Here is a 25,034-nt window from a genome sequence, read left to right as displayed (position 1 = left end):
GGTGCATTGGTAGAGAGAGGGCAGGTATGTGAATCAGAGAATGCGGGGAACCGCCGCAGTCACAAAACGAGTGAATAGCAACAGCCTTGCCAGTCTTCGCTCAACGTTTCCATACAATGGGAATGGCGGGACAGGGAAAAACCTACCTAAAATGCAAGGAAAGGGTACTACTACAGACACGACAGTGGATACAGGAAAACTGAAGGTACGACACTGTGCGTTTCTGCTATTTGTGAAAAATAAGCACCACGAAAATTACCCAAGTGAACAACTGACGCAGGGCACGCACACACAGAGCTCCATTAGATCACCGTAGAGTCTGCGCGATACTACGGAAGTGTTCGTACGTCAAATGAACACTTCTGTGCCCGCCGCGCTAGCTTTGCGGCTATAACAACGATCGACGGGTTTGATCCCGACCACGGCATCCGCAATTGGACAGGAGCTAAATATGAAAACGCTCGTGCACTCAGTTCAGGTGCATTTAAGGAACACCAGGGTGTCAAAATTAATCCGGACATTGCGACTACGGCTTGTCTCATAACCCGCTTGTTGTTTTAACATGTACAGCTATTCTGCCACAATGCGATGTGTCATGTGAGGTAATGACAATGCCAAACCGTCTCGTAGATAATAAAAATTGGGCAGAACAACTCCTAAAGCAAACCACCTTCCTTGGGTGTTCTCTGCACTACGCAGATATAAAGTAAAGCTGAACGCAAAGTAAGGTGTCACATCAACTCGGAACTCTCCTAAAGGAATAAACGTTGAAGAAATAAAACCCTGGTGGTGAATGTCACCGGTAATTATTGTGAATCAAAGCAAAGAGCACAAAATGATTCGTTTCCACCAATTCTCACAGTGCATGGGATCCGCGTATTTTTTTAGGCGAAAGCGTCAATTGGCCTACAGAGCGAAAAAAAAAAAAACCGGCGACTGTCCTGTGTAAGACGCAAAACGCGCCTGAACTCGCGTTGCCTTGGGCTGCGACGCCCTGTCATCAGAGCCCCTCAACGCAGCAGAGCGGGCGCAAGGGAATACTTGCTGGCAGCGACAGCGTGGCAGGGGTTGCGCGAAGAGAGCTGCAATCGCCGTTACGCGTCGCCCGACGGGCATCGCCCCGTCGGTGGCATGCAGCGTTGGCACCGCAGGCTTGCTGGCTCGGGCAGCAAGCCTGCAATGCTATGGTATATTACTCGCAGCGCAAAATTCAAAGGACCACTCAGCGCTGTTAGATTGGACATTAATGCTTTCGCATCCATATCTCAAAGAAAGTGCATAGGTGTCCTCGGAATTTTATGATTTCTCTCAGAAAATTGGCGGCTCTATTTATAAAATAAAGGATATTTCATCATCGTCATCATCATTCCATACAATGCTCTGTTTAAAATCCTCATTTCCTGTTTGTAACGCTTTGTACATGCGACCAGCTATGATCGCCATTGAGAGTGGCAGTATTGGAAGAATTCATGGGATGAGACGACGAGAAGGTGGAAGTCCAAGTGCTGCTGCATTAAAGACGGACGCATGACGTATATATCCCAGGTAATTCGCTTAGTCTACTTCGCTTTGTCATCCCTCCTAATTCGCTTACTCATCCTCTTAATTCTCCTGGTTATCGCCCTTAATTCGCTCAGTGTACTTCACTTAGTCACCTAAGCGAACTAAGGGGAATAACTAAGCCCCCTAAAACTAATACTAGAAAGGTGGATTCGACTATCATCAAAAGTCTACGGTTTGACTCCCACAAAAACCCGTGGGTTCAAGTGCCTTATCTGCATCTAAATTAACCGTGGCTGAATCGCCGTCACCTTCATAACAGTAAACGTCGTGGGCTCGACTCCCCAAATGTCGTGGGTTCCAGTGCATCAAATAACTTATGTTAATTAACTTCCGTTCATTACAAACAACCGTCATAGCTTCAACTCCTAACAAAGGTCTAGGGTTCATAACTTCAAGTATCACCAAAGGTCGTGGGTTCGACTCCCACCAAAGGTCGATGCAGCGATAACACATGTAATAACTTCGAGGACGCTTAAGCTTCGCCTTTAAGAATGGAACGCGATAGCATTGAAAGATAACTTAGTGCTTCTCACGCTTACCGGCAATTGGGACACAACGGCAATGTTTACCGAGAAATGCTGGCAGCGATCGCTAGGCACGTTGCACGAAAGCGGGCTTTGTGGGAGAAATGCGGCCTCTTGAGTGGGCCGCGATGTAGGGAGGCGAGCGCCAGCTGGAGGTATTGCACGGAACCGAGCACACCGCTCCGTGGCCCGCGATACACCCGCGCGCTGGCGCAAGCAAATGCCAGACGCCGTGGCCGGTATGTGAGCTGTAGAAACGCTGGAAAAAAGGGTATCGTAGTTTCCGCTTAACAGAACTACGTTTTGCAGTATGGTCAAATTAGAACCAGAGAGCAATATACATAGAGAGAGGTAGCAAAGATACGAAAGGCAGGAAGGTCAACCAGACGAGCGTCGGGTTTGCTACCCTACACTAGGGGTGAGGGAAAAGGGGAATAGAAAGAAGAAAGGATGAAGGAAGTGATGACTGAATGCAGTGAAACACCGTGACACCAAACTGGAGTTACATAGGTGGTGATCTGCGTTGATCACATGTGGGACGACCAAAGGGCCAGTGGTCGTTGGGCAAATAGGAGGCTGCGGGTGAGTTATGGGGCTTACTCGATTGTTGCAAGCACTGGATTTTAAGAGCATCCAGTACTTACACTGCACTTAGCAGTGACGGAGTATGCAACTTGCTGAAAAGTACACGAAGGGTATTGACGAGCGACTGAAGCCTCGCGACCAATTCCAGGTCTTCTTCGGACAATTCGGGCGGTGGACTCTAGCGCGGTGCACTGTATCGTTTGATGCAACTGTGACTCCGGCTGTGGCACCGGCTGTTGCACCGGCTGTTGCAGCGCCTGTGACGTCGGCTGTGGTATCGGCCGTGGCTCTGGCTGTGGCTCAGGCTGTTTCTTCAAATAATGTCTGTAGGTAACGTGCATGGCGTAGTCAATGATTTTCCCACGTATTCTAGCTTGAGAAATTCAATTAGTTCAGTATATTGCTTGCGTTACAAAGATGGCCTGAGTATGGGTGGCTCGAAATGTTTTTGCCCAAACGACGTCCGCCGCCGGACGCCGACGTGGAACGCCTACGCCGGATTTTCCGCGACGCAGGCTCCTTTACGTCATCACGTCAAAAAAAGCCTTGTTAAATATCGGAAATATTAGGAGCATGGAGTCTGCGTGGCCATCGCCGCCATCTTTCGCATACATTTATCGCAGAAGCAGAGCTTCTTGTGCCAGGAGATTAAGGCTGTCACTGCTGTGAAATGTGCAACTTCTACAATAGGAGAAGAACGTTCTTGATGTTACCGAGGAATCCCACTCCCCCCAACCCGACGCTGCTTCTATTGTCAGGAAGCACAGTACGGCGTATACTGTTGTGAATACTCCTTATTCAGAGTCGATTAAGGCACTTGGTTCATTTGCGATAGTAGCATCAAGGAGAAAGGCAATTACTGTAAGTATTAAAAGTATGCTCCTTATCTGAGCCGAATGAGTGGTGCAAATTTTGAATGATTAGACTGACAGCATTGCCGTCAACTTGCTGCAATGCTTGAGGACAAATGTAGCCGTAAATAACTCGGTAAACACTGGCTCCCTGACTCAAAGTGACACGTCTGAGCCTACCAGCGCTACAATTCTGTTGGCATTACATTTCGGCACGCATATCTAGCTCTTCTGGACAAGTACCAACTAGCGCCCCAAGTGGCCCTGGCATGAATTCGGCGTGTTTTCAATGGAACGAGCGGGTTTTTCGCGAATAAATAAAGCTGCAGGTCTAATATTGAGAAAGCCAGGCGAGAGACATGTTCTAGAAGACAATCCAAACGAGCCAAACTCTGTGATCATGCTGTGGCAAGGAATGAGTTCGTTCCCAGAGCGGTTAAAGATTAAGCAGTAGACGCCTATGGAAACGACGAAAATTTGTACTCAATTTTCGGAACAAAAGCGGTAGATGTAATAAAACTGCGGCTGCTATCGTATTAGTCACTGTAGCGTAAGTAGTCCGGAAATTCAGCTTTCGACTGATGCCTATCTCGACTCTTTACCCACGGCGTAACATTGTTCCCAAAAGCGATTTCTGAAACACACTTGTGCGAGTTCGCGTGGCGTATATCAAAACCCGAGCACATCACGCCACGGAGCGTTGGAATCCGTGGCCGAATCATTTGATTGCTCGCAGCTGTCGTACTGCGTCATGCAGGTAGCGGTTCTATTGTGTGACGCACTTTTAATGCTGCGTAGGACTGAGTTCGAGAGCCTCCCACCACATGCGGAAATACAAACTCAAGATTTGCTTTCAATTTTGGGTTTTTCAAAAACTGCGTTTCTAATATCCTCGAATATATTTTCTATTTTGTTGCTTATTTGTTAAGTCATGGCTTTTATTATCAGATTTGACTACTTGGAAAACATAACAACGGCCATCCCCATGTCTTTTTGTTACGTCTAAAAAAACGACCATCGTGCCTTGTAGCATGGATATACTCAGGAATTCTGCACATTGCACCTTCACCATCCTGTGGAACTTCACAGCGATGCACAAGCGTAAGTGAATGGGAAAAAGTTTAAACACTTTTATTTCTGTATAATACACGAGCATAAACAACTTCCAGCTGTCTGCGCCGATAGGGTAGTCCCCTATAACAACATATGCATTTATGGCACCGAAAAATTGGTGCTGCGTTAAAGAAGAGTTTCGGTGGGGGGTGGGAGTGATGTTACGTGATAGGAGCAAATTCTTTTGGGCCCTGTCAGCATAGGGTACATTGACTTGAAGAAGCGCGAAATTTAAACCTTAAAGCGATATATTACAGCTGGAGCTTCAACGGCAATTGTAGATCGAGCGTCATTCAGTCTGTTTGCCCGCGCATGTTTTTGTGACGCAGCAGGGAAGGAGAGAGTGTGTATATGGGTGAGCACGCCCTGAGCGTGCGTGCGTGTCTACTTACATTTGCGTGTGCGTGCGTGTTTGCGTCTCCGTGTTCGATTATTCATGCACACAAGTGCTTGTATGCGTTTGCGAGCATACGCTTATTTGTGTATGCGTGGATACGCTTTTGTGCGCGTGTGCATGCGTGGGCGCGTTTAAATGTGAATACGGGCGAAGATTCTCGTATCTATGTGTGTGTGCATTTGTGCGATCACGTGTGTGTGTGTGTTGTGTGTGTCTGTGTGTGTGTGTTTGCGTGTGTGTGTGAGCTATTGACCTAGCAAGCATTTTCCCCCCACTCTTGGGGATGAATCGGATATCGAGTTTATTTAAACCCGCACTTCAATCTACGAGATAAGAACGAATGACACTGCATTTAGAGCTTTATCTCTTTCTGAAAGCAAAATCAACGCAAAAAAAAACTCAGTTCCCTTCCAATATGGGAAGATGTATGACCAGGGAAGCTGTGTATGTGGGCATATTAATGACGAATTCCACCTCCGTGGCGGGTCGACCAAGCATTAAACTATCTACGGGATTTTAATGAGAAAGCGTTACTGGCCGTGAACTGGCGATTTCGCCGTGGTCATGCTCAGAGAAGGCACATGACATTACAACGCGCGCCTCGCCGCGAATTTTCCTCTCTCTCGCTCGCTCCCTAGTCACTACTGCACATGTGCCACTAGTATCACCAAGCAACAGGTGTTCCGCCGCTGCGCAGCGCCGCGCCTCCGCAGCCCCCATTTGGTATGACGTCACACTTCGTTCCGCGTCATTGCGCTCGCCTCCGCTTGCTTCGCCAGCTGCGTCGCTTGCCTGATAATATGTCGGAGGATTGAAAAAATGGCTGTGGCTTAGCTAAGGTTAAGCCCAGGATGCGAAGCATACTAGCCTTTATTTTAACGCGACAGCGTTAAGGAGCTCGTGTCGCAGAAAAGCCGGTGTCGTCGGCGTCGGCTCAGGCGTGCGGCGCTTGCTCAGGCGCACATTTCGTTGTCGCGCCGAACGCTGCGTTGCTCGACGCGCACCGCGTCCGATGCGGGGCGCGACGCCGCGAGCGACGGCGGGAGTTGGAGCGCCGGTTCTCCTCTGTCGTGACGTCACGGTGTCACGTGATTTCATGGTCACCGCCGCGCCTGAGGAGCTGGGTTGAGCCCTCGTAATATGCTTCGCATAACGTCGGCTCAGGCGTGCGGCGCTTGCTCAGGCGCACATTTCGTTGTCGCGCCGAACGCTGCGTTGCTCGACGCGCACCGCGTCCGATGCGGGGCGCGACGCCGCGAGCGACGGCGGGAGTTGGAGCGCCGGTTCTCCTCTGTCGTGACGTCACGGTGTCACGTGATTTCATGGTCACCGCCGCGCCTGAGGAGCTGGGTTGAGCCCTCGTAATATGCTTCGCATAAAAGAGAGCTCGCGTGCGTCGCAACTATAGTTGAGGCGGCAGTATGAATGGCGACAATTCTGATAAGCAGGAGGCCTGGAATCTACATTGGAACGAGATGAAGAGGAAATGAATCGCACAGGAAACAGACGAACAGAGCGCCGAACGACTGGCTAAATGCAGCAAAATAGCTAGACAAGCAGACTAACCTGGACTTGCAATCAAGATTAACCAAGACTAACCATGCTATGCTTCAGTTTTCGCTGCGGACATGCTGGCATAGCCGAGCTAAGCCACTGTCAATTTTTTTTTTCTACACGCTGACATGATGTGCGGAAACAAGCCCTTAAAGGGAAGCTGAAGAGTCTGTCGAATTCAATAAGACGCTCATATACGGATGCAGGAACCTTATAAACCATGTAGGTCAAATCTGGGGGTTTTTTTTTCAAATAGGAGCGACGCAATCGTCGGTTGAAATTGCGCTGTAGCTCCGCCCCCCGTCGAATGCCGCGCGCTGCTGCTGACGCTGACGATGCAAGCAGAGACCGGAAACCGCGGTGTTGTGACGTCAACTTTAGTGTTTTGCTCCTTCGCAGCCTGCGCGACCGTGCCTGACCGTGCTTGTTTCTGCGTGCGTGCCGTCGTAATCTGCTTCGATCGACCCTGCATTTCTTTGTTGGTGCGTCTGTGTGTATGTATAGTGGTGGTCGACGTGCGCAGCATCAACTGATGTGGTGGGCCGATCATGCCGTCTTTCTGTGCAGCCTACGGTTGCACGAACACCAGCGGCCGCGACGATGTTGTCTTCCATTGCTTCCCACAAGACAAGAAGCTTTTAAGGAAGTGGGAGGCTGCTGTAAAGCGAAAGAATTTCAAGCCCTCAAGAACAACACTGCTGTGCTCCAACCACTTCCGTGACGACGATTATCACCAGAATTTCCACTAGCAGGCTTTCTAAACGCAGCGCGAAAAGATCGGAGCACCGAAAACAAAGACGGCACGAGTGCGGACTGACTGATGATAACTGGTGTTGGAAGGCCTTATGAATACACGAACTCGCCCAAACCTGGATTTTGATTTACTGCGAGCTCCTTCATGTTAGCACGCTGAACGGAAGGTGCATGTTTATTTCCCGCCCTCGACGCAGGTTTCGTCGCAAAGCGCCGCGAATTTTCTATTTGCACGTGTGTTGTAAAACAGCTGCTGTTCATTCTCAGATCATGAATAGCAGGTTGCCATTATCCCTCAAGAGAAAAGTATATAATAGCTGTGTCTTACCAGTACTCACCTACGGGGCAGAAACCTGGAGGCTTACGAAAAGAGTTCTACTCAAATTGAGGACGACGCAACGAGCTATGGAAAGAAGAATGATAGGTGTAACGTTAAGGGATAAGAAAAGAGCAGATTGGGTCAGGGAACAAACGCGAGTTAATGACATCTTAGTTGAAATCAAGAAAAACAAATGGGCATGGGCAGGACATGTAATGAGGAGTGAAGATAACCGATGGTCATTAAGGGTTACGGACTGGATCCCAAGGGAAGGGAAGCGTAGCAGGGGGCGGCAGAAAGTTAGGTGGGCGGATGAGATTAAGAAGTTTGCAGGGACGGCGTGGCCACAATTAGTACATGACCGGGGTTGTTGGAGAAATATGGGAGAGGCCTTTGCCCTGCAGTGGGCCTAACCAGGCTGATGATAATGGTGATGTAAAACAGCCTGCACGCAGCTACCATAACGCAGTGCAAATGTAGAGTTTGCATGTGCCGGAAAGCCGGCGCACGCCAGGACGCTACGCTCCCCCCGTCTCTCTCGCACAGCGAGAAACCGACCGTCTCACGTAGCCGAAGGAATTCGCCGCCTTTACGATTTTGGTTACGAGTAGTGTGCGGATGGCGCACAGATGAAGGTCACTACACGTACTGCATGAACCGGGAAGCTTTTCACGCGTTTGAACCGTCTTTGTAGGTTGCCGACAGCTTTGGACAGCGCACAAATGCCGACGATCGCATCCCCGCTTACGTTCCACGAGGAGGCATGCAGGAACACAACACTGCAGTTGTCTGACCGGAAACGAGCTCACTAGGTCGGCGAAAGATCGGCGAGATCACTAGATCGCTTTGCAAAAAACATACTCACCAAAGAGCATTTCCAACACGAGGAGATCCCAAGACTTCGCTTTCGTTCTCGTCGAAAGCACTGCTCGCACCAGCATCGTTTGCTTCTTCGAGAGGCCGGCTCTTTGCAATCGGCTCGTACATGTAGGGAGCAACGCCGAACTCTTCAGAAAAACGCAGTCTCTCTAAATTTTCTATTACCTGTTAATTTTCCATTACGGCACCAAACTACCTGGCACCGCGCTTCATGTGGAGCGGCAGCGGTCGGCCACTAAAGTTGACGTCACGGGTCGCCCGACCAATCACAGGCGGAAACGAGACGCGCGACCTGGCCGTGTCCGCTGCTGCACTTTTCGTCGAAATAAAATATATTTGCGCATTCTTTCGCTTAATTTCGATACGATATTCGAATTCGGAGGGTTTAAAACCATTATGTACACATGTTCACTCATTTTTTCTGGAAGAAAAAAAAAAAACGAAAGACAGAAACGCCTCAGCCGTCAATATTGCCGCCCCAGATTTCATCATGATGGCACCATCGCCATCGGCATGGCTCCGTGAGCAGCTAGCAAGCTGTTCACTTTTGTTATCTTCCTTCCATCGGACAGCGCATTGTCTTGATGCCAGCGACGCGCTAAATCTGCTCCATCATTGCCTCATGCATCGCTTCACTCGTCGCTTCATCGTCGCTTCATTTCATCGCTTCACACGTTCACTGCTATATTGAAACTAAACTTTAATCTGCTTACCTTCGAACAAACAGCGCGAATAAAAATAGAAAGTGGACTGGCCGCAAGGGACATGCTCACGGAGCCATACTTGTGATCACATCACAAATGGCTAGGTGCGGCCAGGTTGTCTTTGCAGTTTTGCAAGGATTGTCTGACGGGCTAGTTGATTCCTTATCACAGAAAAAACAGCACTTCAAGTTGTTAGCGCAGTGTGTATGTGGGAACCTCCTTTGTGTCCCGTCTTGAGGCGCTCTTTTTTCGGTGACCTTACAGATGCTCTTTTCCTGCGTCAATTACGCTTTCCAATAGCGTCTAAATGGAACATTTTTGTTCGCATAGCTCTTACAGAAGTATGTTTAATCAAATTCTCTTCGCTATTCTAATCTCGAGGGCGAGCTCCAAACTTGTAATTTTCTTTAGCCACCCAAGATCAATTGTTGAAAATTTAATTAACGTACCTCCTGTAAATATGCACACAACTTGTGAGCTTACTCGGTATCTAGAGGTTACCAATCTGAACACTCGAAGAATAAAATGATGTCAGCAATATTTTCATTAGTTTAATAGTTTTGTTTGGTGCAGGTAAAAGCAGCCGGCCTATTGATGGTGCAGTAGGGTTCTTATAAAGCAAGTATGCAAATTTGCACATGTTATCTTGGCGCAAATCAAGTTCGTGAGCTTAAACGCATGTGTCCAACCGCGCACTTCTACCTTTACAACCGATTCGGCTGCATTATACAAGAAGCACCTCAGCGTTATGGTACATCACAGAAGGTGTGCAAAACCATTGTGTGCGTTTCCAAATAAATTTCTGAGTGTTGGCGGCATCGGACTCGGTTTCCTGGCATCACCAGGAATAAAAACAGGTGCCTAGGGGAAAGCATTGCATACATCTTCAGTACTTTGTGATATATAGATCAGCGCGGACATGCACGTTGGAACGAAAAGTACTGAAGTATTAGGATGAGGGTTTTGCTTCATATATTTTGGCTGTCTAATGGTTAGATCTAGAGAAGTAAATACTGTGAATTGCTGACACTGCTGACATACACATAATCATATGAAATATGAGCTATGATACAGTACCCGTGGTGGAACTGGCCCTGGACTACACGGCTATACTGAACCACGAAATGCTGTTTTCATACCTACCCGTAATCGGAAAGCGTTTAGCTCTTGAATTTTTGGTATGTCGGCTCCACTGTGCTCTCTTGGGGGCCCTTTTTACCACGATCACTAAGTTCCAGCTATTATTTCAAGCAACTGTACACTATTTTTTTTCTTTTGTGGGTGAGCATTCTTTTGCGTCTAACCACTGTTCCAAGGATATCGTTTGGCTTAAGAAGCGCCTCCATGTATTTGAAATATCCATAATGTTGTCACTGATTCAAAAGCAAAAGAGCGTTGTCTAATCAGATAGCGTATGTGAAGCGAATGCTGGCGCACATTCTGGATCACATTTGAGTGCTCGAGTTTGGCTGCAATGTACAATCATTCCAATGCGATAAACCGAGGCCTGTATCCGTACATCAGATTCCGAGGAAGCACTGCTTTGCGCGCAGCCATCGGGCTTTGAGAGTTATTTTTTTTTTTCCCAACGCAAGCTCACCTTATGACTTAGATTCGTGACTCACTCTTTTCATCACTACAACGTGAGAGTATAGACGTGCTACATCTTCAGTGTGTTAATACTGGGCAATGGACTAGGACTTTTGTTGCGCGTGTGTTTACACATTTACACAACCATTTATTGTCCTTAACTTACTTTTCAATTATGGATGTTGTAAAAGTCAATTACCTTATATTCACAGGAGGTCTTAAGAATAAAAAAATTTTGAATGCTTGTTAGTCCGTTTTCACTTCATGGCAAGGAAGGAAATTACAATAAAATATCATTATGATAATTAAAAGCCTATCCGCATGAGAACGTTTCAACTGAATTCCCCCTTTGCAAGATGATACCGACCTGAAGGTGGCGCGTATTGTGGGTCCTTGACATATGTCGAACCATCGAAGGAAGAGCTAGTCGGAATGATTCATTTCGGGAAGGCGTGTTACCTTCCTGCCCTTTACTCCAGTTTGCAAAAACACACATAACGAAAGGGCTGCGTAAGAGCGTCGTTAGCCCAAACCCACGAGCTACCGTAACTCGCCTATATCGCGGTCATTTAGGATTAGATAAGAAATGCATATTTTAAATCGACGCATGAAGAATCCGTAAAGCGCTTCCCGTGACCAGGCCAGTTGTGTCCTTAATTTCTTACTTCGTCCTAGGCCACCGGTGATGGAATCAGGCAGGCTTATGCTGAAATCCGCGATATGAAGAAAGAACTGCGGGACCAAAAAATCAAAAAGCACAGAAGAAGAAAGTGAAAATAATGTGCTTAAGGCTAAATGCTCTACTCTTGAAATGACTGCCTCAGACCTGGAAAAGCGAGTTGTTCATTCAGAGAAAGCACAGCATTATAGAGAAGAGGATAGAGAATGGAAGAGAGAATAGGCAGGGAGGTTAGCCATGGACGTCCAGTTTGGCTACTCTGCCCATGGGGAGGGAACAAAATTGTAGTTCAACTGCATATGCGAGCGAAATGCAGCAGGCATTACGGCACATGTGTTTGAGGTCCTGCATCCATGAATGATACCACATTTAACACATTGCAAAGTGCTGTTCTGACGCTCACTCGACACACGTCTTGCCTCTTCAAGGGGCGAAGTGTAAGCGACGGGGGTATGGAGCGAACCACCATGCATATATATATATATATATATATATATATATATATATATATATATATATATATATATGCATGGTGGTTCGCTCCATACCCCCGTATATGTATATATATATATATATAGATGCCTAAAAGCAGTGAAGAATAAACTAGGAATAGGCAAGAATCAGATGAATGCGTTAAGAGACAAAGCCGGCAATTTATTACTAATGTGGATGAAATCGTTCATGCAGCTGAGGAGTTCTATAGAGATTTCTACAGTACCATTGGCACTCACGACGGTAATGGAAGAGAGAATAGTCTAGAGGAATTTAAAATCCCACAAGTAGCGCCAGAAGTAAAAAAAGCATTTGGAGTTACGCAAAGGGGGAAGGCAGCTGGGGAGGATCAGGTAACAGCAGATTTGTTGAAGGATGGTGAGCAGATTGTTCTGGAAAAACTGGCCACCCTGTATACGGGATGCCCTATAACTTCGAGCGTACCGGAAACTTGGTGACACCTTAGACACCTTAACCTTAGACTTCCGTCAACCAAAGGGCCAGGCAGGATTCCGTAAAGGCTACTCAACAATAGATCATATTCAGACTATTAATCAGGTGATAGGGGAATGTGCGCAATCTGCGGACTTAGCAATGGTGGCGACAACAGATCATAATCTAAGCACCTGCTGCTTTTTTTTGCTACAGATCACCGATCAGCACAGCTGCATCCGACGCTCTTTACCGGTACGGCTCCCACGCGCCGTATCCGAGCAATGTCATTACTAAGGGGCGTCACCACCAGGAGGCGTATCTGTGCAAGTATCTACTGCATCTCGAAGAGCAGCTGGCTTTAAAGGAAGGCATCGTTTCACTGGCCGGCTCACTTGGCAGTGGTGGCGACAAAAGAGCATCATCTAAGCGCCTGCTGCTTTCTTTTTGGTGTAGGTTAGTACGGTACACACGTGTCTTTTCCCTGCGTCAGTCGCCGCTATTGCCAATTGTCAAATTCTAGTGCTTACTGTGTTGGTTGTCTTGTGTAGCATGTAGAAAGATTTGGCTAAAATGAAAGACGACTTTGCTAGGCTAAAAGAAGAGCTCAAACAGAACTAAAGACATTCAAGGAATCGATGGAAAGGGAACTTCGTAATAGAATCAGGGACTTACGCCTTGAACAACGTAATCTTACTCAGAGTCTTGAGTACGCTTATGCTGAAATTCGCTATATGAAAAAAGAACTGCAGGGCCAAAAATCAAAAAGCACAGAAAAAGCAAGTGAAAATGATGTGCTTAAGGCTAAATGCTCTACTCTTGAAATGACTGCCTCAGACATAGAAAAGCGAGTTGTTCATTCAGAGAAATACTCACGGAAAGCAAATCTTGAGATTTTTGGGGTCGTCGAGGAGAGCGAAAACGTTGTGGCCATTTTGTCCGGGATTGGAAACGCCATCAAAGAACCTATCCCTGAATCTGACATCGAAAGATGCCATCGTGTTCCCAGCCGGAAGGCTGCCATAACAAACATAGTGGTTCAATTAAAGTCAAGAACATAGCGTGATGCTGCTCTCAGGAAAGCAAAGAAGACAAGGCTCACTAACAAAGACATAAGACTAGAGGATAAAACACCGGTATATGTGAACGAACACCTTTGTCCAGCACAAAAAAAAACGGATAGAAATGGCTGTGAAACGGAAGCATAACTATAAATGGAAGTCACTTTGGACAAGCAATGGTAAGATCTTTGCAAGGCGGGCTTATAACTCTGAAGTTACATATATATCTTTTGAAGGGGACCTAGCAAAGATAGGCCCGGTCCCTGAAGCTACAGGTGCTCCTTTATCTGGTGAATCGAACTCTGCCTATGCGGGCCCTGAACCAAGTTCTGCTATTCGATACGTCGATATGACATAAACGGTCAAAATGGAATATTACGATTTCATTTTACCCTCTCGCGTTCAGCTTCCACACCAGCCTCTTAGTTCAATTTTAGATATCAGTACTCGCTCCGCTAATAATAAGGAAGACCAGATAAGAGAACGTGTGAGCGAATTCAGTTTTCATATTAATAATATTATTCTAGCCGGAACATGGTTCAATAGCGATAGCAGCGCACTACGCCTAAATGGATACAGTAATTATTTCATTAACCGGCCGAACAGGCGCGGTGTCGGTGTTGCCGCATACATTGAAACACAGTACCATTGCGTTCCTGTTCCGGAGTTCTGCATTCCAACGAGTGATTATGAGATGTTAACATTGAACTGCCACTTGCAAATATTAACGGTAGTACACCGGCCTCCAAATGGCATTATTTCAAGGTTCATAGCTTTCCTTGAAGCAATTTAGACTACGTTAGCGCAAATACTTTTTGCCTCATCTGCGGAGCAGGTTTCGATGTAGATGTCCCAGGTGAGAGCACCCTAACCCAACGTTTTCTTATACCGTTCAGTCGACTGGTTTCACGGATTTAATCAACACACCTACACGTGTTACACATACAACTTTATTCTGTATTGATCTCCTCATTACCAATATTGAAACTATCGTCAACCAAGCTGGCATCATTGCCTCAGATACTAGCGATCACTGTCCTGTGTATATGTTCTATTACACAAATAAAAAATTGCAGGCGTCCTGAAACGCCAATTTTTGCTCAATATATATCAAATAGCGCTCTGGAAACATTCAAGTACAACATTAGTATTCACGATTTGTCCCACTTATACAGGATAAAAGACGCAGATGCTGCATACGCAAAGTTCATTTCCGAATTCATAACAATATACTGTTCACATTTTCCTTTCAAAGAAATCAAACACTAAAAAAAAATCAGAAAGCCGTGGGTCACACCCAGACATATTAAAATGATAAAGAACAAGAATAAGCTTTATCACGCTTTTCTACGTACTCGCTCGCCAGAAATTTTGATTAGATTCAAAAGCGCACGAAACAAACTAATCGCTGAGCTTACACACCCAAGCGAACGTATCAGCAGACTTTTCTGAACTTGCAAGGAAACAGCCCAATGTAGTTTGGAAATTGATAAATGACGTTATGCGCCGCGGCAGAAAGAATGCGTCAGTAGGCGGAATAAACCACAAAGGATGTGAGCTGTCGGGGAAATCACTTTCTGACCATTTGAATAGCCATTTCAAGAACATTGGAATACCAGTAAATCAGATACCGAATTCATAAATGCCGATGAACACATGCGCCGACAGTGTTTTCCTTCAGCCTACTGACGAATTAGCGGTTTACAGGACATTCATAAACATAGCAATGTCTTAGACAGAGATAACCTTCAAATAAAACAACTTAACTATGTCATAGAATTCATAGCTCCTGTGACTGCTCATATTTTTAACCTGATTCTAGAAACTGGCGTCTATCCTGTTGAAATGAAGAAAAGTCGGGTGAGCGTCTTATTCGAGGGCGGTGACAGAAACGACACAATCAATTACAGGCCAGTCTTTGCCATTCACATATTTTCCAAGGGATTACAAAAGGTGATATTCAACCGTTTGTCTAAATTTTTCGATTGTAAGAATATTATATGTGACGCCCAATTTGGCTTCCGGAAATGGCGATCAACCGAAACCACCCTCCTTTCACTCTCGGCCTGTTTATCGATTTTAGTAAGGCGTTTGACTGTCTCAACCATAATATAATAATTTACAAGCTTTCACTAAGTGGAATCTGCGGAACACCTCTGGTTTTAATAAAATCTTACTTAGAAAACAGGAAGCAGGCAGTATACATACATAATCAGCAATTAACCATTTACTAATGGAAATCATATATAAAGGCATGAACAAAAAGGGTGCCTTCATACTAAACATTTACAGTCCACCAAGCCAGAGAGACAAAATTTGACAGACTCTTGCTGGAAACTGCCCGCCTGGTAAAGGGAAGTCCACCGGTGATAGTAGGTGATTTCAACGCAAGCGATCCTAGTTGGGGATACCCGAAACAGGACGCTAGGGGCAGAAACAATCTGGAACAAACAGAACAACTCGACATGACAATTATAACGGATCCTACAGTGCCCACTAGCCAGGGCAACAGTGCGAGCATGGACACCAGCCCTGACCTTACGATAGTGCAGAATTGTGAAGGTGCGCGACGGATAAACACCCTAGATAACTTAGGCAGTGACTATTACATCATCAGCACCGCAATTTGCACTGCGAAAATCAAACGACACATAGGAATACCCAAAATTACCGACTGGGTGAAATACCGAGGAATGCAGAGCCAACGAAGCACAACAATCGACGATTTAGGTAAATGGTGTGAAAGTTCAAGAACACAAAAGGATAAAGTCACAAAAGGAATAGCCCGCACATGTGAGATAGCTGAGATAGACCCTCACTTACTGCATCTCTGGGAGGCACGTAGAGGACTAACGAAAAGACTGAAGCGACAGACAGAACCGGAAGCTAAAAGTACACATTGCGGAAATCGCCCGCAAAGCGGAAGAGTACGCAACGCCACTAACTACGTCCAATCGGGAACGCTTCTGTGACTCCCTTAATGACACACTGAGAACCGCAAAAACTTGGCGCATACTAAGAGCAATTATGGAGCCAACAAAAACCAAGAAAGAGGGCTGTAAAGCGGTGGAACGGCTAATCCATACGTACCCAGGGATGGAACAAGAACTCAACGAAGAAATATATAACAAGTGCTTCGGAGCAGACCCATCTCCCACACCCTGTGCGACCAAATACGGGGGGGGGGGGGCGCCACACCCTGAACTCCATGAACCCATCTCCATCGAAGAAGTTAGAGCTGCCATAGCGAAAATGGCCCGAAACACAGCGGCACGCAAAGACCGGATAACTAATCACATGATTAGAAACCTAAGCGATGAGGCTTTTCAAGCCTATACTGCATTTATAAATGAACATTGGCCACAGGGTACGATTCCGACGGAGTGGAAGCACGCTCAAATAGTTTTCATTCCCAAGCCTGGCAAGAAATTAACAATCAGTAACCTTTGACAAATCTCCCTAACTTCCTGTCTTGGGAAACTATTTGAAAGAATAGTCAGCTCTAGATTACAAAACTACTTGGAAGACAATGAAATCATTCCAGAGACTATGTTTGCATTGAGACGCAAGCTCTCAACTCAAGACTTCCTCCTACAGTTGAAGGAAGAAGTCCTGACAAATATACCAAGATCAAGCAAACAGGTTGTCATGGCCATCAACATAAAATGAGCTTTTGATAACGTAAGCCAGCAAGGAATATTCGATGGCCTGGCTGAAACAAACTGCGGAGAGCGGATTTACAACTATGTTCGCAGCTTTTTAAACCAACGAACCGCTGAAATTAAATTTGGCGCAATAGAAACCAAGACTTTCATGGCACCCAACAAGGGTACTCCGCAGGGCGCACTGATCTCGCCAACGCCATTTAACGTGGCGATGACAGGCCTTGCAAGGAAACTACAAGCCATCCCGGGTATCCAGCACGGCCTATGCGCGGATGAAATTACAGTCTGGTGTGTCACCGGGTCGGTACGTGAAAAAGAACGATTACAAGCAGCTGCCTGTGAAATCGAGACACACGTGCGAGCCAGAACTTCGCAATGCGCGTCAGAGAAATCGGAGTTATACGAGTCTGGAAAGGAAAAGGGAATCGTAATGTCCCGACGGACCCTGCACTTAAATTTGAAATCAGACTTGGCAATGATGCAATACCTGAGAAGACCGCAATCCGGGTACTAGGCATGTGGCTACAATCAAATCAACGCTGCCAACACGGGCTTAAGCTCATCAAGACGGCAACACAAGTCGCGAGAATGATAAAGCGGGTAGGCACGAAAAGGACGGGCATGAAGGAATCAGACACCCTTCGCCTAATGAGAAGTCTGGTGGTTAGCCGCTTCATTTACAGCGTGCCGTATTACCACCTAACGAAAACAGAGAGGGACGCGATCAATTCGTGCTTAAAGAAAGCCTACACGATCGCCCTACAAATTCTGTAGTGCGCCCAACCGAAAAACTCATGTCTCAAGGGATTCATAATACTCTCGAGGAACTGGCAGAAGCTCAACGGATAACTCAAAGAAACAGACTCGCACAAACGACCACGGGTAGGAAACTCCTTGGCAGACTCGGGTATCACAAGCTCCTTGAAGAGCACAACCAAACTAAACCCACCCCCACAATAATGAGAAACTGCGCCAAAGTGGCGCCAATACCCAGAAATATGGACCCAACTCTGCATGCAGGCAGAACAGAAGCCATAGCTGCATACATTGAAAAAACGCACGGCGAAAAACCAAACTCCCGCTTCGCGAGGACGCGGAAAGATACCCGGGCAGGCAGAAAAGAACGATAGCTGCTGTCACTGACCACATGGGCTGAGAAATCATTAGTGCCTCCATTCTTAACACCACTATCGTGCAAGCAGAAGAAATCACAATAGCCCTTGCTATCAAAGCGACGGAACCAAACCAACAACAAATAAGCATCCTATCAGACTCTCAAGCGGCATGCAGAAGCTACCTGAGGGGACGAATATGCACCGCAGCTTATAGGATTATATAAGATATAAAACCCCGAGCCAGGTTTCACCTGTTGTGGGTACCCGGTCATGAGGGAATCAGGGGAAACGAAGAGGCTGACAGAGTAGCTCGTGCGCATGCTACACCCCACGGGTGCTCACAAGACGCCTCTGACGACCCGATGCCAATTGACTAGAACTACTCTGCAATTCTAAACTATCACAGAGGAAATATAATGAAGCTACCACCCCCAGGTAACAATCTCAGTAAGGAATAACAGATTATATGGAGAAATCTGCAAGCCTATACATATAACAACATGCAGATTCTCCATAAAATTAATCCCGAAAGATACACGGACACATGCCCATGGAGCGGAGCCACGCCAACCTTAGACCACATCTCATGGGCGTGTACAGCATATCCACAAAATACAAACACAGAAATTACGGAGCATACACAATGGGAGGCGGCGCTGTCCAGTTCACAGGAAGAGGTCCAAAGGGCCATCATCCGACAAGCAAGACGGCACGCGGAAGGTAGTGGTTCCCTTGCCTAGGGGTTCCACCCATTCAGCGTTTTATTATTCTTCAATAAAGTTGTTCTTCTTCTACCAGTGCAAAACGGTGTACCACAAGGCAGTGGTTTAGGGCCTTTGCTATTCGATATATGTATTCATGATATCGTGAGCATTGATTCAACCGTAAAATTTATCATATATGTGGACGAAAACAGAATATTAATTTCGGGTCCTAATGCAGACAATCTAATTATCAAATGTAATCAAATGCTTGACAAATTACACCTCTGGTCCAATTAAATTGCATTAGAATAAATCCAAAGAAGACGAAAGTAGTAATATTTAGAGCTAAAAATAAGAGTGAAAACATGCCATGCTGTCAAATGCCAAGACCAAGAAGTTGAAGTAGTGACCCGCGTGGTTGCTCAGTGGCTATGGTGTTGGCCACGGCGGCCGCATTTCAATTGACGGGAAATGCGAAAACACCCGTGTACTTAGGTTTAGGTGAACGTTAAAGAACCCCATGTGGTCGAAACTTCCGAAGTCCTCCAATACGGTGTGCCTGAAATCAGAAAGTGGTTTTGGCACGTAGAACCCCATAATTTAAGTTCAAGTAGTGAATGAACACAAAATTCTCAGGGTTACGTTTTCTTCAAACTTAAGTTAGGATAAACACATAGAAGATGTTTGTAGAAAACTAGCCGCCGTGACGGGAATCTTATCTCGTTGCAGACATCTTCTTCCAGCACAGGCCAAAATACAAATTTATCATGCACTTTTTGCTTCATATGTTAACTACTGCGGTCTAGTAGGGGCTACAACGACAAAAAGAAACGTTGCAAAGATAGGTGTACTTCAAAAGAGGATCAGTCTCCCACGCGAAGTGCTTTTATAAGCTACAATATAATTAGTGTGGAATTTAATATCCGTCTCGCCTGCTCCACTCTTTTTTTCCACTGTAGCTTTCCAAGATTTTTAATGCATCTAGCATCAATAAGAAAATGACATATTACACTATCCACACGTAACGATGATGTTTGGCTTCGCCCGAAATTCCGAAATAATTATAAAGTTCTGTCATTACAGCATATTCTGCCATTTATTCTAAATGAGCATAAATGTGGGATCAGTTACGGCGTAAAAGAACTTAGAATGTATTTTCTATCCAATGAATGAATGACTATGTATGTTTGCCTCTTGTTTTGCAAGTACTGTTTCACATGAACATGTATGTATTCTATTTTTCTTTGTATTCTGGTGATCTAACTTCTTTTGAATTGTCATGTGTTCACAAATATAGATAACGTTATTACACACATTATGAAATCATATGCTCTAGATTTATTAATTGATTGCCCTTATGCTTCTGTATAATTCATTGTTCTTCGCATTTCTCGACGTCATGGGCACTACCTGTTGCTGCTCACCAATACTGCCTTGTAGAGGGGTTCATGGGCCTAGTCAAGCTGTCGAGACAGCTTTTAGCTCTTGACCCTTTCCAGGAAAAAATAAATAAAAAAATAACAATAAAAATTAATAAATAAAAATTGAATTGAATTTCATTGCATATCCAACCCTTACATATAGATTTCATTGATTACGAGAAAGCGTTTGATTCAGTTGAAACTTCAGCAGCCTTGGAGGCACTACGGAATCAGGGTGTAGACGAGGCGTGTGTAAAAATACTGAAAGGTATCTATAGCGGCTCCACAGCCACCGTAGTCCTCCATAAAGAAAGCAGCAAAATCCCAATAAAGAAAGGCGTCAGGCAGGGAGATACGATCTCTCCATGGTATTCACAGCGTGTTTACAGGAGGTATTCAGAGACCTGTATTGGGAAGAATTGGGGATAAGAGTTAATGGAGAATACCTTAGTAATTTGCGATTCGCTGATGATAGTGCCTTGCTTAGTAACTCAGGGGACCAATTACAATGCACGCTCACTGACCTGGAGAGGCAAAAGTGAAGGGTTGGACTAAAAATTAATCTGCAGAAAACTAATGTAATGTTTAACAGCCTCGGAAGAGAACAGCCGCTTACGATAGGTAGCGAGGCACTGGAAGTGGTAAGGGAATACATCGACTTAGGACAGGTAGTGACTGCGGATCCGGATCATGAGACTGAAATAATAAGAAGAATAAGAATGGGCTGCGGTGAGTTTGGTAGGCATTCTCAGATCATGAACAGCAGGTTGTCATTATCCCTCAAAAGAAAAGTGTATAACATCTGTGCCTTACCGGTACTCACGTACGGGGCAGAAGCCTGGAGGCTTCCGAAAAGTGTTTTACTTAAATTGAGGACAACGCAACGAGCTATGGAAAGAAGAATAATAGGTGTAACGTTAGGGCATAAGAAAAGAGCAGATTAGGAGAGGGAACAAACGCGAGTTAATGACATCTTAGTTGAAATCAAGAAAAAGAAATGGGCATACACAGGACATGTACTGAGGAGGGAAGATAACCGATCGTCATCAAGGGTTACGGAGTGGATTCCAAGGGAAGGAAACCGTAGTAGGGGACGGCAGAAAGGTAGGTGGGCGGATGAGATTAGAAAGTTTGCAGGGACAACATGGCCGCAATTAGTACATGACGGAAGCAATTGGAGAAGTATGGGGGAAGCCTTTGCACTGCAGTGGGCGTAACCAGGCTGATGATGATATGTACATCTGTTCTGACCACACTGCCTGGGATAAAATTCTTTCTTTCCTGACATTCGCATATAATACTGCTATTCACTGGACTACCGGCTACAGCCCTTTCTTCCTTGTGCATGGACGATCTCCTTTCACCATATTCGACAGAGAACTCTTTTTCGCACCTTCTTCGCCTAACACGTCGCTTTCAGAAGATTTTGCTGCCCGAGTTGCACATTGCCGTCAAATCGCCCGGCAAAGCATAGAAGCTACCCAAGCTGAGAGCAAGCGTTACAGCGACAACAAACGCCTTGACCTACGCTTTTACCCTGGAGACCATGTCCTGCTTTGGACTCCAGTCCGCACCCCAGACCTCTGTGAAAAGTTCCTTCCACGCTGCATTGGCCCATACACCGTTGTGCAGCAAACATCTGCAGTGAAATATCTCGTCCGCCCAGTACACTCCATCACTGACCGGCGCAATGCCGAAATTGTTCACGTCTCGTGGATGAAGCCCTTCACTCCCTGTTTAGATAATTTATAATCTGCGGCCAGGCTGGCCGCTTCCATGACAGGGGGAAGTTAGTGTAAGCACTATTAACGTGCTTCGTCGTTCTCATTTGTAGATAGCCATCATCATCTTTCCTGTTCTTCGATTCCTTCGCGCGTGAGCTGGGGCGCTGCTTTTTTGGAATAAAGAGCGCTTGACAACTTGATCGGTCTCGGTATTATAACATATAGCTACATCACTATCACCACTGCTAAGCAAAACCTTCCTGCATTTATGTTAACACTTCGGCTTGTCTTGGCCTGTTACAGGCACCAGGTTCTCTTTTCTCAACGAGGGTGAGGGCCAGGGATCTATGCACCAAGGCGCTGCCAAGGAAAACAGCTGCCGCCCTGATGACAAGTAGCTTTGTTGAAATGTCGGCTACTGCAACGTCCATTGTTCAAACAATGCTGCTTACGTTCAACTTTTTCTAGCACAAAAGTTACCGCTTTGTTGTTTTCTCTGGTCATCCTTCTTAGTGGCTCTCTTTGGCGTGAAAATTCACCAATACTGTTTGTTTCTCCAAATAGTAGCGAGTCGCAAGGTGTTTGTGGTGAAGAAAAACTTTCACCAGGAAAGAGTGCAAGACGAGCGGTTGAAGAAAATAGAGTCGCTTTGTGATCAAAAGAACCTCACGACTAAAATTTTGCACCTATTTATAAATGCATATCTTATACAATTCATTTATATGACAATCTGCAAAGTATTTTATCTTTTAGGCTGTGTCAATTTTTTGGCGAGGCAATTTTCCAGATGCCGACCTGCTGCTTCTGCTTTGAGCTAGCTTCATGAAATTTTCATTAAAGCATATGAACTAGAGGGCACAAAAATGCCTAGGACGTGCGAATGTCGACAAAATTGCTTTGCTGGGGTTCATCCATGCTGTCATCTGTGTTGAAGATCGCTGAAAACAGTGGGTCGCGTATGCACACTTCGAACGCAGATGTTATCGTGGCTCATCCCGGCAGATAGCCCTTCAACAAGTTTCGGTTCTCGCTCGCGCGTCCTGGACACTATTGTCACCGATACTACATTCTCGAAACAATGACTATGTTCTATGTTCTGTAAGACGTAATACCGGAAGCACCTGTAATTGCCAATTTGAATCGTATAGAACAGATTCAACATACTTCGTCTTCTGTATACTGAATGCGGGAAGCACCTGTATTTTAACGTTTAGAGTGTATAATAGAGATTCAGCACACAAAGTCTTACACTTTCTAGATGCGAATGCACACGTATTTTGTAGTGTGGTCTCTCTTTTACGGCGGCCCGTTTTACGGAAATGTCAGTTTTTTATTTACGCAAAATCTTTCGGTCACACATTGCTAGCACATTTGTCGTAAAACCATGTCAATTTTTTACACTGTACGGTAGAGGCGAAAATCACGTAATTGAGAAGCATAAAAAAAAGATGGCGCTGCATGCCCTCACTTCAATTGACCGCAAGGGAGGGCAAGCAGTTCTCCGTCTGCAGGCGTGCGAGACTCTGCGGCTACCATCCCGGCAAGTTAACAGCGTATCGAAAAGCAGTTCAGAAAAGTTGTGCACGAATTTCACTACCTTCTTCTGCAAGAGGGGGCACTAACACGTCTACGTATTTGTCCTTTTCTCCGGGACTTCATTTCACCGGCTAACAACGTAGTTATCGCTCAACGCAAGACGCGCTTGCATAACTTTTAACTTACGCGAAGGTTATCCACAGTTGTATCCTTTGTCCGTGTCACCCAACCATGTGTAATTTGATTGTATGAGTGACGCGAATTTTGTGCAGTAGAACCTCCTTCATACGTTTTGCGAAAAACTCCGGAAATGTGTATTAACCGGAATAACGTGAGAGCCCACCTTACTGAATATTTCACAGCCTCAACTGTCGTTGACATCTACGTAATGCGAAGCGCTGCGTGTACCGTATACGCTTATACGCGCGTCGACCTTTTGGTGCTCCAGCGGCCCGAGACCCGTTTTGTTGATTTCCTATTGCGTGTTGTTTTAAGAGGATGACGGGAAACCGTTAGGAAATCGAGCTGTTCGGCGACACTGGATGCCGCTGAGGCAAAAGGCGATGCCCACATCGCGCTGCCTACACAAGGGAACGGCGGCGCGTTTAGTTTATCAGTGCCTATTAAATGCGTACGCTACGCTCCCGACGGCACCACGTGGCGTGAAACAGATGGGCGAAGATGTTTATCGCAAAAGGATTGGCGGTAATAGCTGCGAACGCCGCGTGGGAGGATCGCGGAGATTTGCTGGTACCGAAATGCGAAAGTTAGTGCGCACTGGCACTTTCACGTGAGACGAGTGGGCGAGTATTGCGATGAAGCTACTGCTGCGGGGACCTATAGCATTCTAGATCGCGCGCGATTGTGCATTTTGAAGTTAAAATGGCATCAAGAGGCCGGGAAACGTATCATACGATCCTTGTTTGAAGACATGCTGGAAGTTGGTGCGAAACACCGTGTTTTCCAGCAACTTAGGAACCGGTAAAAATAAGCCTAGCATTATTGGGTAATTTTTTGCATTCTCTATTGCGAAATGTGGCACCGGGAAGACGTACGTAACGGGAACGTATCAACGCGGTTCTACTGTACTATTTTCATAAAGGTAATCGGGCACGAGTGTTTACGCGGGAACCCTTCCACGAATGTATTTCCCTCTATAACAACTTAGTTATCCTCAGTTGAAGATGCGACGGCAGAATGGCGAAATTATTCGAATGGCATCGATAGTTCTGTGCCTCTTCTGTTATCATCGACCCTTGTGTAATCTTATTGTATGAGGGACGCAGATTGTGTGGTACTTTTCTGAAGATACGCGTGCGACAGGGATTACGTCAGAACCTTTAATGAGTGAATTTAACTTGCTAACAACTTAT

General features: G+C 45.8%; 1 protein-coding gene across 4 annotated transcripts in view; it reads left to right on the top strand.

The window, feature by feature from the left end:
* The window catches only part of LOC135897286 (probable cytochrome P450 12a5, mitochondrial), a 169,632-nt gene that overhangs the window by 14,206 nt on the left and 130,392 nt on the right, over nucleotides 1-25,034 (top strand). The window contains exons 1-2 of one of the 4 annotated variants that reach the window (XM_070526740.1): nucleotides 1,416-1,545; nucleotides 2,821-2,998. The exons of 1 other annotated variant lie outside the window; for it this stretch is intronic. In XM_070526740.1, the coding sequence (XP_070382841.1) occupies nucleotides 1,528-1,545; nucleotides 2,821-2,998 (196 nt within the window). In that variant the 5' untranslated portion in view covers nucleotides 1,416-1,527. Of the gene's footprint in view, nucleotides 1-1,415; nucleotides 1,546-2,820; nucleotides 2,999-12,651; nucleotides 12,892-25,034 lie in introns of those variants that run through there. 2 more of the 4 variants (XM_070526742.1, XM_070526741.1) reach the window with 2 other exon arrangements.

The sequence above is a fragment of the Dermacentor albipictus genome, chromosome 10, assembly GCF_038994185.2.
Source record: "Dermacentor albipictus isolate Rhodes 1998 colony chromosome 10, USDA_Dalb.pri_finalv2, whole genome shotgun sequence".
NCBI lineage: Eukaryota > Metazoa > Arthropoda > Arachnida > Ixodida > Ixodidae > Dermacentor > Dermacentor albipictus.
The sequence above is the reverse complement of the archived record's forward strand: the minus strand, read 5'-3'. Positions and strand labels throughout refer to the sequence as shown.